We start from the raw sequence: 14,358 nt of genomic DNA, 5'->3' as shown, positions 1-14,358 counted from the left end.
TGAAAGTAAGATAGCAGAATGTGTTAACAGTCGAAGAAAGGTCAGTGTTCAGTCAAAGCAAAATGAAGAATAAGTGACAGATAGCGCTGTGGGAGACTTGGGGGTGGGGCTGGGATGTTTGCATGGGGAAATATCAAGAACACTGAAAACAAAAAACGGGTCCGGATAGAGGGGAGAGTTCACAGTCTAAAGGTGTTGGACGAGATCTAACGGCCACGCCAGGCTGGAATCTGAGCGGGCCGGTTAGATCACGGGACAGTCCGAAATCGGGAAGCATGCACCCAGGCCTGCTCCTGTTGGCGATATCAAGATAAAAGCAAATTACTGTGGATGCTGGAATCTGAAACGAAAGAGAAAATGCTGAAAAATCTCAGCAGGTCTGGCAGCATCTGTAGGGAGAGAAAATAGCTAACTTTTCGAGTCTGATGACTCTTTGTCAAAGTGATATTAAGATTCTGCTGTGGCGTGGCAGAAACCAACAATCACTAATTAATGCCAAACTCCATCCCATTAACGGGAAGGATCCACTATCTAACAGCATCCTATGATCTAACTGGCTCCCCAGCAAGTGGTCATGTAAGTGCCGTTTAGCACATCCATTTGAAGCTAATACAATGGCTGCTGGAGGGGCTGATGTGGGGATCGGAGGAGGTGAGCAGCCATCTTGGTAAACAGGCAATTAGCCTGGGGGTGCTGGGGTTACTGCCCCAGTGCTCTGGAGGGAGGGAAGAGGGCGGAAGTGTGGGAGCCCCTAGGAGGGGGGGGGGGGGGGGTCAGGCCTGGTTGGGGTGTCAGCCGCCACCGGTGGAGGGGTGGGCGAGGGACTCAGCGCCCACAGGTCGAACATGCCACCCCCACGATCATGTACATCCTACCAGGGGAGACTGTGTATACCCTACCAGGGACAACCTCAGCTTCTGTATATCCGTCCCACCGAACACCCACAGGATAGAGGGGCTGGTTTAGCACACTGGGCTAAATCGCTGGCTTTTAAAGCAGACCAAGGCAGGCCAGCAGCACGGTTCAATTCCCGTACCAGCCTCCCCGAACAGGCGCCGTAATGTGGCGACTAGGGGCTTTTCACTGTAACTTAATTTGAAGCCTACTTGTGACAATAAGCGATTTTAATTTCCTTTCATCTGTGGCAATATGGGGCCCACCAACCGTCGCAGCCTCTGGCCACACAGCTGAAGGCTATCGCTAATAAAGAATTGACAATGTCAGTAATGGGAGCACTACACAGCTTCCAAGTGGATACCTGTGGGTAGATGTGCCATGTGTGGGTGTAACGCCCCGACATCCCAATCAGACTTTGCGGCCCGGACACATTGCCTGAACACTGCAGGGGCAGCAGCCAACAACCATACCCCCGTGACCAGAGGGTACTCGGGCCTGGTCCCAGTTCCGTTCCCAGCTGGGGTCTGGTGCCAATGGGCCCCTGCTGTGGCTGGGGGGTGGGGGGGGGGGGGGGGAGATGCCATCCTGAGAGACAGTGGGGAATGTAAGAGTTGGGGTGGCTTTGGGGATTAGGGGGCAATGGGGTGGAAGCCAAACTGATTGTCGGTCTCACACCCTCTCCAATTCTATAATATTATGGATGATAGAGTGGACCTTGCAGCAGCTGCCCTAGTTGTGGCATTGGCCGTCCAGGTGGACAGATGCAGGAGAAGGCAGTGGCAGCAGCGTTGGCAGAGGCTCGAGGCGTCAGTCCATGTGCAGGGCCCGCCTCACACCCTGAGGATTAGGCCACCCATCAGTCCGGGGAGGGACCCAGAGAGGGAGGTGAGCGATGATCCAAGGTGTACAGGTCGTTTGAAGAGATGTCGGACAGCATGTGCCAAGGAGGCTCCACCTCAACAAGGGGATGTTGTGGACTTGGCACCACGTGGAGGAGGTGGATACCTGTTCCCGGTGTCCTTCAAGGTCATCGCCGCTCTGAACATTTTCACTTTGGGGGTTCATTCCAGAGCTTGAGAGGGGTCTTGCCTGACTTTTCCCAACCTACAGTCCACAAATGTAGTGGAGATGGCATTGGGAGTAGCGAATACAGTAGACCAAATTGAAGGAGGTGCAAGTGAAATGCTGCTTCACCTGATGGAGTGTTTGGGCCCTTGGACCGTGAGGAGGGAGGATGTAAAGGAGCAGGTGTTGAACCTTCTGTGATTACATGAGAAGGTGCTATGGGAAGGGGATGAAGGGTTGAGGCGATGGTGGAGTGGACCCGGGTGACATGGATATTTCATTTCTACTCCTCTCTCGTTCTGAAGAAGTGTCATTCAGACTTGAAATGTTAACTTTGTTTCTCTCTCCACAGATGCTGACAGACCGGTTGAGTTTATCCAGCATTTTCTGTTCTTATTTTATATTAGAGGAGATGAGCTTGTTTGACAAGCAGAATGCATGGGGAGAAGTGGCACTGCATATTAGTCGTCTCAGTCACCCTAAATACATGGGGCTGAATTCTTCGCCGTCGGGATGCTCCATTTTGCCGGCAGCCGGGGGGTTTCCTGACGGCATGGGGCTGCCCCACAATGGGAAACCCCATTGACCAGTCGGCGAAACGGAGAGTTCCGATGGCGTGCTGAACCAGAAACCTGGCGTGGCGGGACGAAGAAATCCGCCCATGGTTTCAAGTCAGGCAAACGTTCTGTGATCCCACCAGATCAACTAAGACAAGCACCCTCAGTGACATTCTACATTGTAGGTGGGTAAAGTGTGCATGCCACAAATTATTTCTTACATAAAACTATAGAGCAGTCTTTTGAACAGATACCATCCATTCCGATGCTGCAGCAGGGCACCCTATACAACAATTAGTCATCACTGTTCCTATGCTCGCACATTTCCTTGGATGGTTTCACCCCAAAAAATGTTCGATCTAAATGTTAATAATAATAATAATAATCACTTATTGTCACAAGTAGGCTTCAATGAAGTTACTGTGAAACGCCCCTAGTCGCCACATTCCGGCGCCTGTTTGGGGAGGCCGGTACGGGAATTGAACCCGCGCTGCTGGCCTTGTTCTGCATTACAAGCCAGCTGTTTAGCCCACTGTGCTAAACCAGCCCCTGTTACCGCATGATAAATGTGCACATAATAATCCTTTACCATGAACAGCAATGAGACAACAAAACATGCTTCTAATACTTGTAACTCCTCACTCTGATTTTTGCTTGTAGGCCAAGTAATCCAATAACAAAAGAGAGTAGACAGAGTTTGGAAGAGCAATGTCTCAAGATTTAAAAAAAAATTATTTTTATGGCTCTGGGTTTTGTTGGCTAGGCCAGCATTTGTTGCGCATCCCTCATTGCCTTCGAGAAGGTGGTGGTGAACTGCCTTCTTGAACTGCTACAGTCCATGTGGTGTAGGTACACCCACTGTGTTATGAGGGAATAGAAAAGTAACGGAATGTGTCATTGGCAGTGCTATCAATCACTGCTTACATAGCAACAACCTGTTCACCGATGCTCAGTTTGTGTTACATTGGGGCTCTTGACCTCATTGGCTCAAACATGGACAAAAGAGCTGAATGAAAGATGGGAGTGATGGGAGTGATTGCCCTTGACATCAAGACTGCATTTGTTAGAGAGTGGCAAAGCTTTGAAGTCAATGGAAATTAAGGGGTAAACTATTGGGTGGAGTAATAATGAGCACAAAGAAAGATGGTTGTGATGGTTGGAGACCAATCATCTCACCCCCAGGACTTCGCTGTAAGACTTCCTTAGGCAAGTGTCCTAGGCCCAACCATCTTCAGCTGTTTCATCAATGACCTTCCCACCAACATAAGATGGGAAGTGGAATGCTCGTTGATGATTGCATAGTATTCAGTACCAGTCGTGACTCCTCAGAAAATGAAGCAGTCTATGCGTGCATGGAGCAAGACCTGGACAATATTCAGGCTTGGGTTGATAAGTGGCACATGACATTCGTGTCACACAACGACCATCTTCAACAAGAGAGAATTTAACCATCTCCTCTTGACACTCAATGGCATCACCATCTTTGAATCCCTTCTGAATGGCCGTCTACTGCTCATTTGTCTATTTACATGTATGTTCAAATGCCTTTCCTTCTGTTGGAACCTGCTGCACAGTACTCAGCAAAAGAGTATGATAACATTTATTTTTTAAAATAAATTTAGAGTACCCAATGCATTTTTTCCAATTAAGGGGCAATTTAGCGTGGCCAATACACCTAGCCTGCACATCTTTGGGTTGTGGGGGCGAAACCCATGCAAACACGGGGAGAATGTGCAAACTCCACACGGACAGTGACCCAGAGCCGGGGTCGAACCTGGGACCTCGGCGCCGTGAGACAGTAGTGCTAACCACTGCGCCACCGTGCTGCCCTAGTATAATGACATTTCTAAAGAGAAAACTTGCAGTATTCGTAATCAGAAAATAATTGTGTTCAAAATGATCTGTATTAAAACTTTGTCATTAAATATCTGCTTGTTTATATTTTATACTGTGCTTGTAAAGATTACACGCACAATTTAGTGCTCTGACTTACCAGCTGGGTATTGGCTTTAAATTTGGCATTCAGTTTGTCAATTTCTCTTTCTAGCTCTCCTACTCGGTCTTTCAATTTCTGAGACTGTTTTTGTAACTCTTCTTGTCTCATTTGTTCTATTTTTAACTCTTCCCGAAGTCTCTTGCTCTCGCTTTCCTTCTGGCGAATCTAAGAATAACCAAAATCAGAAGCAAAGATGATTTGCATTTGAAGATAAAACCCTGGGGTCAGTTTTAGCTGACCCTAGTTGGAGCCAGTGCGGGAGGGGTGGTGGAGGGAAAGTTTCTTGTCTGGATGGCTCCGTGATAACGTCCCCCCCTCAGGGCAGGTTTCCAACGGTTGGATTGCCACGTACTCGACAAGTTGCTCCAGAGAGAGAGGCAGCCAGTTAAGGCCCCACTGAGTGCCCATTTTCAGAACCCACCTGCATTTTCCCAGCAATGGACTGCCCCCTTATTGAGTCTGGAGGCTGGAAGCAACTTGTAGGCAGTTTCTCGGCAGCAGGCCATCGTTTCACTGACCCAATGAATGTGCCGCATGTATGAAATAGTGCAGCTGTGGCCATAACCTTTCCTGTGGGAGCAATTTTCCTTCCACACCAATGACCCTAACAACTATTGGCCTTCTTTAATTCAAAATTTTCCGCAGTCTTCCAAGAACACCACCACTTTGAGTGTCTTCACACTCACCTTTCTGTTCCAGTAGCACTCACCTCACCCTCATGTCTTTCAAACCCACTTGCTGTCCTTAACTGGCCATGAATCTAGAAGTGGTCAATTGGGATCCCGCCTCAAGCAAAGCATGAGCTATATGGTCCCAACAGAGAGTTCCTGATGCCTGTGAGTTCAGGATCTGCGTGTGGCACTAACATCAGACTTCAGCAAGTCTGCCAGAGCTACTTTACATGAGGCAGCCTTCTAATTGGTCACCTCCCAGTTCGCTGTTTAAGTAAGGACGCCAGGTGGAACAGGAAAGAAGGAGGCCCCACAGCAGTGCCCACAGCAAAACGTCCAGAAGGTAACCCCATTGGGAGAGATGGAACATTACTGGAGAACAGGATCTTTCAAGAGGTGGCTCAAAATGGAGGCACTCATTGAAGCCTTCCACATTAGTGGAGAAAAAACTGACAAAATACTGTTAGGGTGGAGAACTGCCCCTATAGAGGAGTGTCCACTCCTGGGTCCCGGTGAGCATTGCGGCCTCCTGATCCTGCCAATAAATTCAGCCACCCAGGGCCTGCTGACCTCCAGGTGAGAGGTCGCCCCCGCAGCCTTGCAGGGTTCCTAAAACAGTTGTGGAGCAAGGCCGGAATACTTGGGGGAAAATGGTCCTTAACTGGGAACTTAATCAACTTAATTGATTTCCATGGTGGCTTGCCCATGGTTAAGGAGCACTGTCCTGAAGGGGGATTCCGACCGCTTTCCCAGTCCCCACAGATCTCCATGGAGACAGGAAAATTCAGTTCATTGTTCACCCACCTGCTCTTGTAGCATTTTCATTTGCTCTCTGCTGTTGCTGACTTCCATCTCCATTTTGCAGATTGATTGCTGATACTTGAGTCCTTCTGTGACTGCACTTTCATGACTCTGTTTGTTCTGGGCATTCTCAGCTTTGAGCTTTTCAATCTGTACCCTACGTATTTTAGTAAAAAATAATGAATCCGATTAAGGATGTCGTTGCTGCTGTGGTTAAAAACTACTCTTAAAAGTGCACAATTTCATCCCTTAAATGGTCATGCAAGGTTATATATGTTCCAGGATAATAATAATAATCTTTATTGTCACAAATAGACTTACATTAACACTGCAATGAAGTTACTGTGAAAAGCCCCTAGTCGTCACATTCCAATGCCTGCTTGGATACATAGAGGGAGAATTCAGAATGTCCAATTCACCGAACAGTACGTCTTTTGGGACTTTGTGGGAGGAAACCGGAGCACCCGGAGGAAACCCACGCAGACAAAGGGTGAACATGCAGACTCCAACAGACAGTGACCCAAGCCGGGAATCGAACCTGGGACCCTGGCGCTGTGAAGCAACAGTGCTAACCACTGTGCTGCCCAATAGCAATATGTAAAGATTAAAGTTTTATTTTCATACACGGCTGCGTACAGGGTTTCAAATAGTGTTGCGTCATCGCACCAACGCTCTTGTCCATCTTTCCTCGCAGCAACACTCTACCCTGACACCCTGAAGCTCCCCTCTGGGGTGGAGCTAACCATCCGGACAAGCAGGAGACTGTTCAACCTTCGCCTCCCCCAGGCCAGAACTAAGACCACCCAATCTCTGTCATTGATCTGCAGTACACAGATGATGTTTGTGTGCACGCACATTCTGAGCTACAAACCATCGTCGATGCATTCACCGAGGCATATGAGAGAATGGGCCTCAAGACTAACATCCGGAACACAAAGGTTCTCTACCACCTGCTCCTGCCATACAATACTGCCCCCCGACCATCAAGATCCACGTGAGCACTTGGACAATGTGGATTATTTCCCATACCTCGGGAGCCTCCTCTCGGTGGGAGCAGACATTGATGACAAAATCCAGCATTGACTCCAATGCGCCAGTGCAGCCTTTGGACCCCTGAGGAACAGAGTCTTCGAAGCCCGAGATCTCAAATTCAGCACGAGGCTCATGGTCTACAGAGGAGCCGTGGTCCTCGCCTTCCTGTCTGCATCAAAACATGGACAATGTACAGCAGGCACCTCAAATCCCTGGAGAGATATTACCAACGTTGCCTCCGCAAAATCCTGAAACTCCACTGGCATTTAGACGTACTAACATGAGCATCCTTTCCCAGGCCATTATCCCCAGTATCGAGGCACAGATCATGCTCAACTAGCTGCGATGGGTGGGCCCCAATGCCTGCATGCCTGACACAAGACTCCTGAAACAAGTGCTCTACTCCGAGCTCCACAATGGTAAGCGATCACTAGGAGGGCAGAGGAAATGCTACAAGAGCACTCTGAAAGCCTCCCTAAACAAATGCAACATCCCCATCGACTCGTGGGAATTGCTTGCCTTAGCAGAGTGTTTTTCAAACTTTTTTGCCCAGGACCCATTTTTACCAACCAGGCATCATTCGCGATCTATGCCCAGCCAACTTTCACAACCCACATCGGCCAAACTTTGTGACCCACCCTGGCCGAGCTTTGTGACCAACGCCAGCCGAACTTCGTGACCCACACCAGCCGACCTTCGCGCCCCAACATTTTCACTTCCCTTTAATGTGACAGGCGAGCCTGCTTGGTCCTCACGATTTCACTTGCTTTGTTATTTAATGATACATTTCTGATAATGACTTCAGCTGATGAGTGAAGATCTCACTGCATCCGCTGAAAAAAATAAAGAGGTTTGTCCTTGAATTCGCCATGCTTAGTCTTCAAATGACTTTGAAGTTTTGAGTGTTGTAAACTTTAATTTGCCAATACTTCACTGTGCACAACACACATGAACTTTAAATCCTGATTTGCAGTGGTACAATGAATAACCCATACCTCAAGTAATCAACTTTATATTCTGTTTTGTTCCTGTTTTCAGCTTCTTCTTTATGGATTGTTCACCAGAGGCCCTGGTGTTCACACCGGCGATGCTGGCAGCTGCAAAATGGAGGATCTCTCGTGCACCTGAAGCACGTGACGTCAGCACAAACCTGCTTCAGGCAGGAAGACTGCATTGAATTAAAATAAAATCTTCTCCTGGGTTAGTGAGCTGACGTCAGAAGTCAGTCTTTCTCGCTGGGCTCCGGTGGCTGCCGTGACGTTGGCACTACTTCCCGCGATCGGGAACGCCGCGCTGCATAGCTCCGCGACCCTCCAGACACCCGCCCATGACCCACCTGCGGATGGATCGCGACCCCGACTTTGAAAGACTGCCGTAGAACATTCAAACTGGAGAAAAAGCATCTGCGAAGGCGCCAATCACCTTGAGGCCAAGCGGAAACAGCGGAAGGAGAGCGCAGAATCCAGAGCGTCCCATCCACCCACCTCATCAAGCACCACCTGCCAAACCGGTGGCAGAGTCGGCGGATCCAGGATTGAACTATTCAGGCACCGCAGAAGCCACCTCCCTGGAGTGGAAGCAAGTCATCCCCGACACTGAGCGACTTCCAAGAGAGAGAGAAGAGAAGGTGAAAACTACTCATGAAAGTGCACAATTTCATCCCTTCAATGGTCACCCAAGATCACATATGTGACATTCCAGGATAGCAATATATAAAGATTAAAGTTTAATTTTCATACTTTATAGATAAGTATTAGTTGTTACTTATGCCCAATTATTCCATAGCACTGTTGACAGCTCAGTCCCATAGTTACACTGCATACTCATGAGCGCAGAAATAAAATAGCGCAGATGCCACAAACTGAATTAAAAACAGAAAATGTTGGAAAAACTCAGCAGGTCTGGCAGCATCTATGAAAAGAAAAACAAGAGAAACATCTTTTCTGATGAAAAGTCACATCTGTAAAGTTGAGCGGAAGCTTTGTTACGAGCAGGGGAACTTAATTTAGCAGAAAGCCAAAGGTCAACGTCCTGATGGTAGAATGAACTTTTGCAATTATGATCTTGGAACTTTAAAGGCAATCAAGCTTCCTGCAAAGGATAAAAGCTGAGCTATTTTTCAAGCTTCAGAAGCGATGTTCAAATCATGTGCTTCCATAAAGATATGGATTGCTGTATAAACAGTTTCCAATTAGATTTAAGATTACCGTTCGTTTGGAGTAGACGTGGAACTTGAACTTGGTCCATCGCGCCGATTGGTCTCAGAGGGATCTGAATGCTGCGAAGCCTTCTCAAGTCGAATGTCCGGTATGATTTTTTTCTTCTCTTTTTGATCTTTCCTTCAGGACCTTATGTAATCTGTCTAGTAAGCTTTCCTGAAGTCACTTCTGGTACCATATATTATTTCTTATGTCCGAATAATGCTCGTAGTCTTCCAGTTGAAGCAAATGCTTTATTGAGTAAGTTTGTTCTCTCTCCAGAGCTTAAAGTAGATGTTGCATAAACATGATTGATTAAGAAGTACTTATGATTATCTACACCTGTGCTGAGCTGTCTGTCTATGTCTGGCCACTAGCTACTGTTCCTGTGAAGAGGGTGATCCTTGCTTCCGTCTGTCTATTTATACATCTCTAGTGCTGCCCTCTAGTCATTACTTAGTTGTAGTGTCTTTACATTAACCCCTTTGTATATGCAGATCACTACACAGTGTCGGGAAGCTCTTTTGCTCGTATTTGCATTTCATGCATGTTCATTCAAAGGCCAGCTTGCTAGAATGAAGTGTCCCCTCCCAGCTAAGTTCTCTGCCATTGAGAAAATCATATATTCACATTTCTGACTGGATATAGGAGGTGTGCACCAGGCGAGGTAGACTTCTTCCTGGACTTTGGAGTGAGTAGCCACTGCTTTGGCCTTCTTGGGGACTGCTCGCAAATGGCAGCCTTTTAATTGAGATTAGGTGCCAGTAGCCGAAGTTCTGGATAAGCGAGGCAGGATCAGCTGGGAAGGGCAGGAAGGTGTCTGGGAAAGGAAGCAAGACTTTCCCGGGGTTTGTTAAGAGGTTACACATACAAACAAACATACAAATTAGGAGTAGGAGTAGGCTAATTTGCCTCTTGAGGCTGCTTTGCCATTCAATAAGATCATGGCTGATCATGTCATAGCTTTCTGGCCAATAAGTATTACAGAGGGATGACTCTAAAGGGCTGGGTAAGTGACCCAATGAGTTTAGTTCAAGGAGTTTGAATGAGGGTACTGGGAGGCAAAGAGTCCTGTCACAGTCAGAGGGGGGAGCTGGATCAGGTAGGGTTAGGATGATGGCCAGGTAGTGGATGGTCTCATGGTGGGGGCAGAGGAGAGCCTGGGTGTCCACATACAGAATAATAGGATCCATGGTAACTGCAGGAGGTTGAAGGTTTACAGAAAGGAGAGGAATGTCAAGGTGGTGATTGTATAGGCTGATGGTGGGTGGGGGGAGGGGACGACGACGACGGGACTTTGCCCCATGCCAATGGATCACCTTCGTGCAAAAATCTGTCAAGGTCTGAAGCTGATGTACATTGTTTAATTGGCATCTGCTGCTGTCAGAAGCAGGGGTGAAGGGCGAGAACAGGGTGGAAGAGAGGGAGTAGGGTGCCTCCGGGGGAATGGGTAGCGGTCAGCAGCAAAGTCCCGACTCCAAACATCCATCCTCCTGGGTAAATGCTCATGGTTGACAAGAGCTTATGTATTGAGTCTTTCTATGATGCCAAGGTAATGATCTCTGTTTAGAATCTAAAGTGTAATAGAGCCAAGCTGCATAGTTGCCAAAGGACGGTTTTCACAAGTGGCAGTCAATGTGCAATGGCTCCATACATGATCATGTATGAATGTGAGGAACACTAATCTGTGGTCCTCAAAGTGTCCTTCAGCAGGACAAGGTGGGGTAGAGAAGCCATGTCTAATAGGTGGCATGGTGGCACAGTGCTTAGCACCACTGCCTCAAAGCACCAGGGACCCGGGTTTGATTCTGGCCTTGGATGACTGTATGGAGTTTGCACGTTCTCCCATGTCTGCGTGGGTTCCCTCTGGGTGCTCCGGTTTCCTCCCACAGTCCACAGATGTGCAGGTTAGGTGGATTGAACATGCTATATTGCTCCTTAAGTGTCCAATGATGTGCAGGTTTGATGGGGTTGTGGGACAGGGCGGTGGGGGCTAGGTAGGATGCTCTTTCAGAGGGTCGGTGCAGACTCGATGGTTCGAATGGCCTCCTTCTGCACGGGACAGATTCTATGGCGATATGGATGCCAGGCACAGATTTAGCATTGGCTTAAACAGGCTCGAAGATGGAGGGGAGTTTCGAAGAAATATGCTGAGTTGATGCATCGTTGCTATTTGTTCACGTATCCACTCACGCAAAGGTGATGCAGGCTCCAGGAAACCCTGAATTTTTACCAGTTCTAGTCTAGATGAGCAGGATCTGCCCAAGTTAGTCCAGGTTCAGGAGGAACAACAGTCTGAGCAGCAAGGGGCAGCAGAGTGTTAAGAACATTAGAATGTACAGTGCAGAAGGATGCCATTCGACCCATCGAGTCTCCACCGATCCTTGAAAAGAGCACCCTACTTACCCCTATCCCTGTAACCCAGTAACCCCACCTAACGTTTTGGACACTAAGGGCAATTTATCATGGCCAATCTACCTAACCTGCACACCTTTGGACTGTCGGAGTAAACCGGGCGTTATTCATTATGCACTTTTGAGAATTGGATTACATCGAACATTGGGGGGGGGGGGGGGGGGGGGGGGGGGGGTGCAGGGAGGGTTGGGAGAGGGGGATTGTATGTGTTAATGGTGACTATGGGTGGTTCTTGATTCCCTTTTGTCATTTGTTTACGTTAACATGCGGACTAATATCTGGGGTTTGGTGGGAGGATGGGATCGTGTTATTGATATGTGGATTAACATTGCATTCATTACTGATTGTTGTTTATTGTTGGGTGTAAATTTGGGAGGAAATATGAAAAAGGAGAATATAATTTTTTTTTTTAAAAATGGAGGCAGCACATTGGCAGAGAGGGCAGTGTGGTAGATGACCAGGCTGGAGGCTACAGGTAGTGGGGTGTTTGTCCATCTACTCGAGCTTCATTCTTCATGTTAAGCTCTCTCCCTCACACTTTGTTATGCAGTCCTGCTGTTAGATTGGACTGCCGCTCATCTGCTACTGTTTGCGCTTGCCATTAAGAACTGACCCTTATCCGTTTCTCCTCTTTTCCAGTGTAGACCATATTCCAGCTGCAGCAGATGAGAAGGGGGACAATTTACTGTGGTAAACCACTGTTGCACCTGTATTAGGTGATGTACGGTAGGACCTGTACTACAGGTTCGTAGGTAGTCCCTGCCTGTATAAATATGCGTGTCCTCCAGCTAGCAGCCATTTCGCCAGCTGCTGTGGGAGGCCACACATCTGATAGCAATAAAGCCTCAGTTGGATTCAACTATCGTCTTTTGTCCAATTGACCGTGCCTCAATTTATTGCTATCAGTTTCTAAGGATGGACCTCCGTATTAAACAGGATCGCTTGCAGCTAGATCCGCACTCAAGCGACGCCAGAAAGGACTTCCAGCACTGGCTAGCTTGCTTCGAAGCGTATATCAACGCGGCACCAACCCCTGTTCCGGAGGCTCAGAAGATTCAGATTTTATATTCCAGGTTGAGCTCCAAAGTCTTTCCGTTAATCCAGGACCCGCCGGACTACGCCGAAGCCATGACTCTACTCAAGGACAACTACTCACAGAAAACGAACACGCTCTTCGCCAGGCACACACTCGCCACTCGCTCTCAACTCCCTAGTGAGTCCATAGAAGACTTCTGGCGGGCCCTAATCCCACTAGTCCGGGACTGTGACTGTCAGGCCGTTACGGCCATGGAACACTCAGTCCTCCTTATGCGGGACAGATCTCATACGCCAGCGGCTCCTAGAAGGGGCCATGCGCGACCTCGCAGAGACTAAAACGCTAGCGCTCTCCATGACGGTCGCCCTACGCAACGTCCAGTCCTACACCCCCAGTCGCGCGGCCCACCCCTCCTATGCTTTGTGGATCCCACAGACAGCCGCCCCAGCGGGGGCGCTGCCCACAAAATACACCTGCGCTGCACGCCAGCCAGCGAACCCCGGGGGCCCCCGATGATATTTTTGCGGCCGACAGAAGCACCCCCACCAACGCTGCCCAGCCCATGCTGCCCTTTGTAAAGCCATCAGGAAGCAGGACCACTTCGCTGCGGTGTGCCAAGCCCGCTCAGTAGCCGCTATCACCCCCACTCCCCTTAGTCACGAACAATGGGCGCCGCCATCCCCCCCCTCAGACCACGTGCAGCCAGTGGGCGCCGCCATCTTCCCCTCCACGCAACACGTGTGTTTCATGGGCGCCGCCATCTTGTTCCACCCCCGCAATGTGCGTTCCATGGGCGCCGCCATTTTGTAACCCTCAAGATCTTCGGGCGCCGCCATCTTGTCTACCCCTCAGCACATGGGCACCACCAGCGTTCCAGGACCCGGGCTCACCAGCCGCCCCATTACCCGACGACCAACCAAGACTCGCCTCCATGTCAATCGACCAGTCTCGTCCCCATAACCTGACCAACGCATCCTCTCGCGTGAAAGTCGACGGACATGTAACCTCCTGTTTGCTGGACTACGGGAGCACCGAAAGCTTCATACACCCGGATACGGTAAGGCACTGCTCCCTCACGATACACCCCGACAACCAAAACATCTCCCTGGCCTCCGGATCCCATTGCGTAATGATCCGGGGGTACTGTACGGTCACGCTCACGGTCCAGGGCCTAGAATTCAGCGACTTCCTCCTCTACCTCCTCCCTAACATCTGCGCTGCACTAATCCTCGGCCTGGACTTCCAGTGCAACCTCCAGAGCCTATCTCTGAAATTTGGCAGGCCCTTACCACCCCTTACAGTGTGCGGCCTCGCGACCTTAAAAGTCGACCCACCTTCCCTCTTTGCCAATCTAACTCCAGATTGCAAACCCGTCGCCACCAGGAGCAAACGGTACAGTACCCAGGTCAAGACCTTCATCAGGTCCGAAGTCCAGCGGCTGCTTCGGGAAGGCAACATCGAGGCCAGCAACAGCCCCTGGAGAGCCCAAGTGGTAGTAGTTAAAACTGGGGAGAAACACCGAATGGTCATGGACTACAGCCAGACCATCAACTGGTACACGCAGCTCGACATGTACCCCCTCACACGCATATCTGACATGGTTACCCAGATTGCGCAGTACTGGATCTTCTCAACGGTAGACCTGAAATCTTCGTACCACCAGCTCCCCATCTGTAAATCGGACCATCCA

General features: G+C 49.2%; 1 protein-coding gene across 6 annotated transcripts in view; it reads right to left on the bottom strand.

Annotated features, from left to right (window-relative positions):
- The window catches only part of pmfbp1 (polyamine modulated factor 1 binding protein 1), a 1,352,449-nt gene that overhangs the window by 170,138 nt on the left and 1,167,953 nt on the right, over positions 1-14,358 (bottom strand). For all 6 annotated transcript variants that reach the window (XM_072517945.1, XM_072517947.1, XM_072517950.1 and 3 more), the window contains 2 exons: positions 5,991-6,144; positions 4,513-4,680 (listed from right to left, as the gene is read on the bottom strand). In XM_072517945.1, the coding sequence (XP_072374046.1) occupies positions 4,513-4,680; positions 5,991-6,144 (322 nt within the window). The remainder of the gene's footprint in view (positions 1-4,512; positions 4,681-5,990; positions 6,145-14,358) is intronic.

This window comes from Scyliorhinus torazame, chromosome 10, assembly GCF_047496885.1.
Source record: "Scyliorhinus torazame isolate Kashiwa2021f chromosome 10, sScyTor2.1, whole genome shotgun sequence".
NCBI classification, from domain to species: Eukaryota; Metazoa; Chordata; class Chondrichthyes; order Carcharhiniformes; family Scyliorhinidae; genus Scyliorhinus; species Scyliorhinus torazame.
Note: the sequence above shows the minus strand (reverse complement) of the source record. Positions and strands in the feature narration are given on the sequence as shown.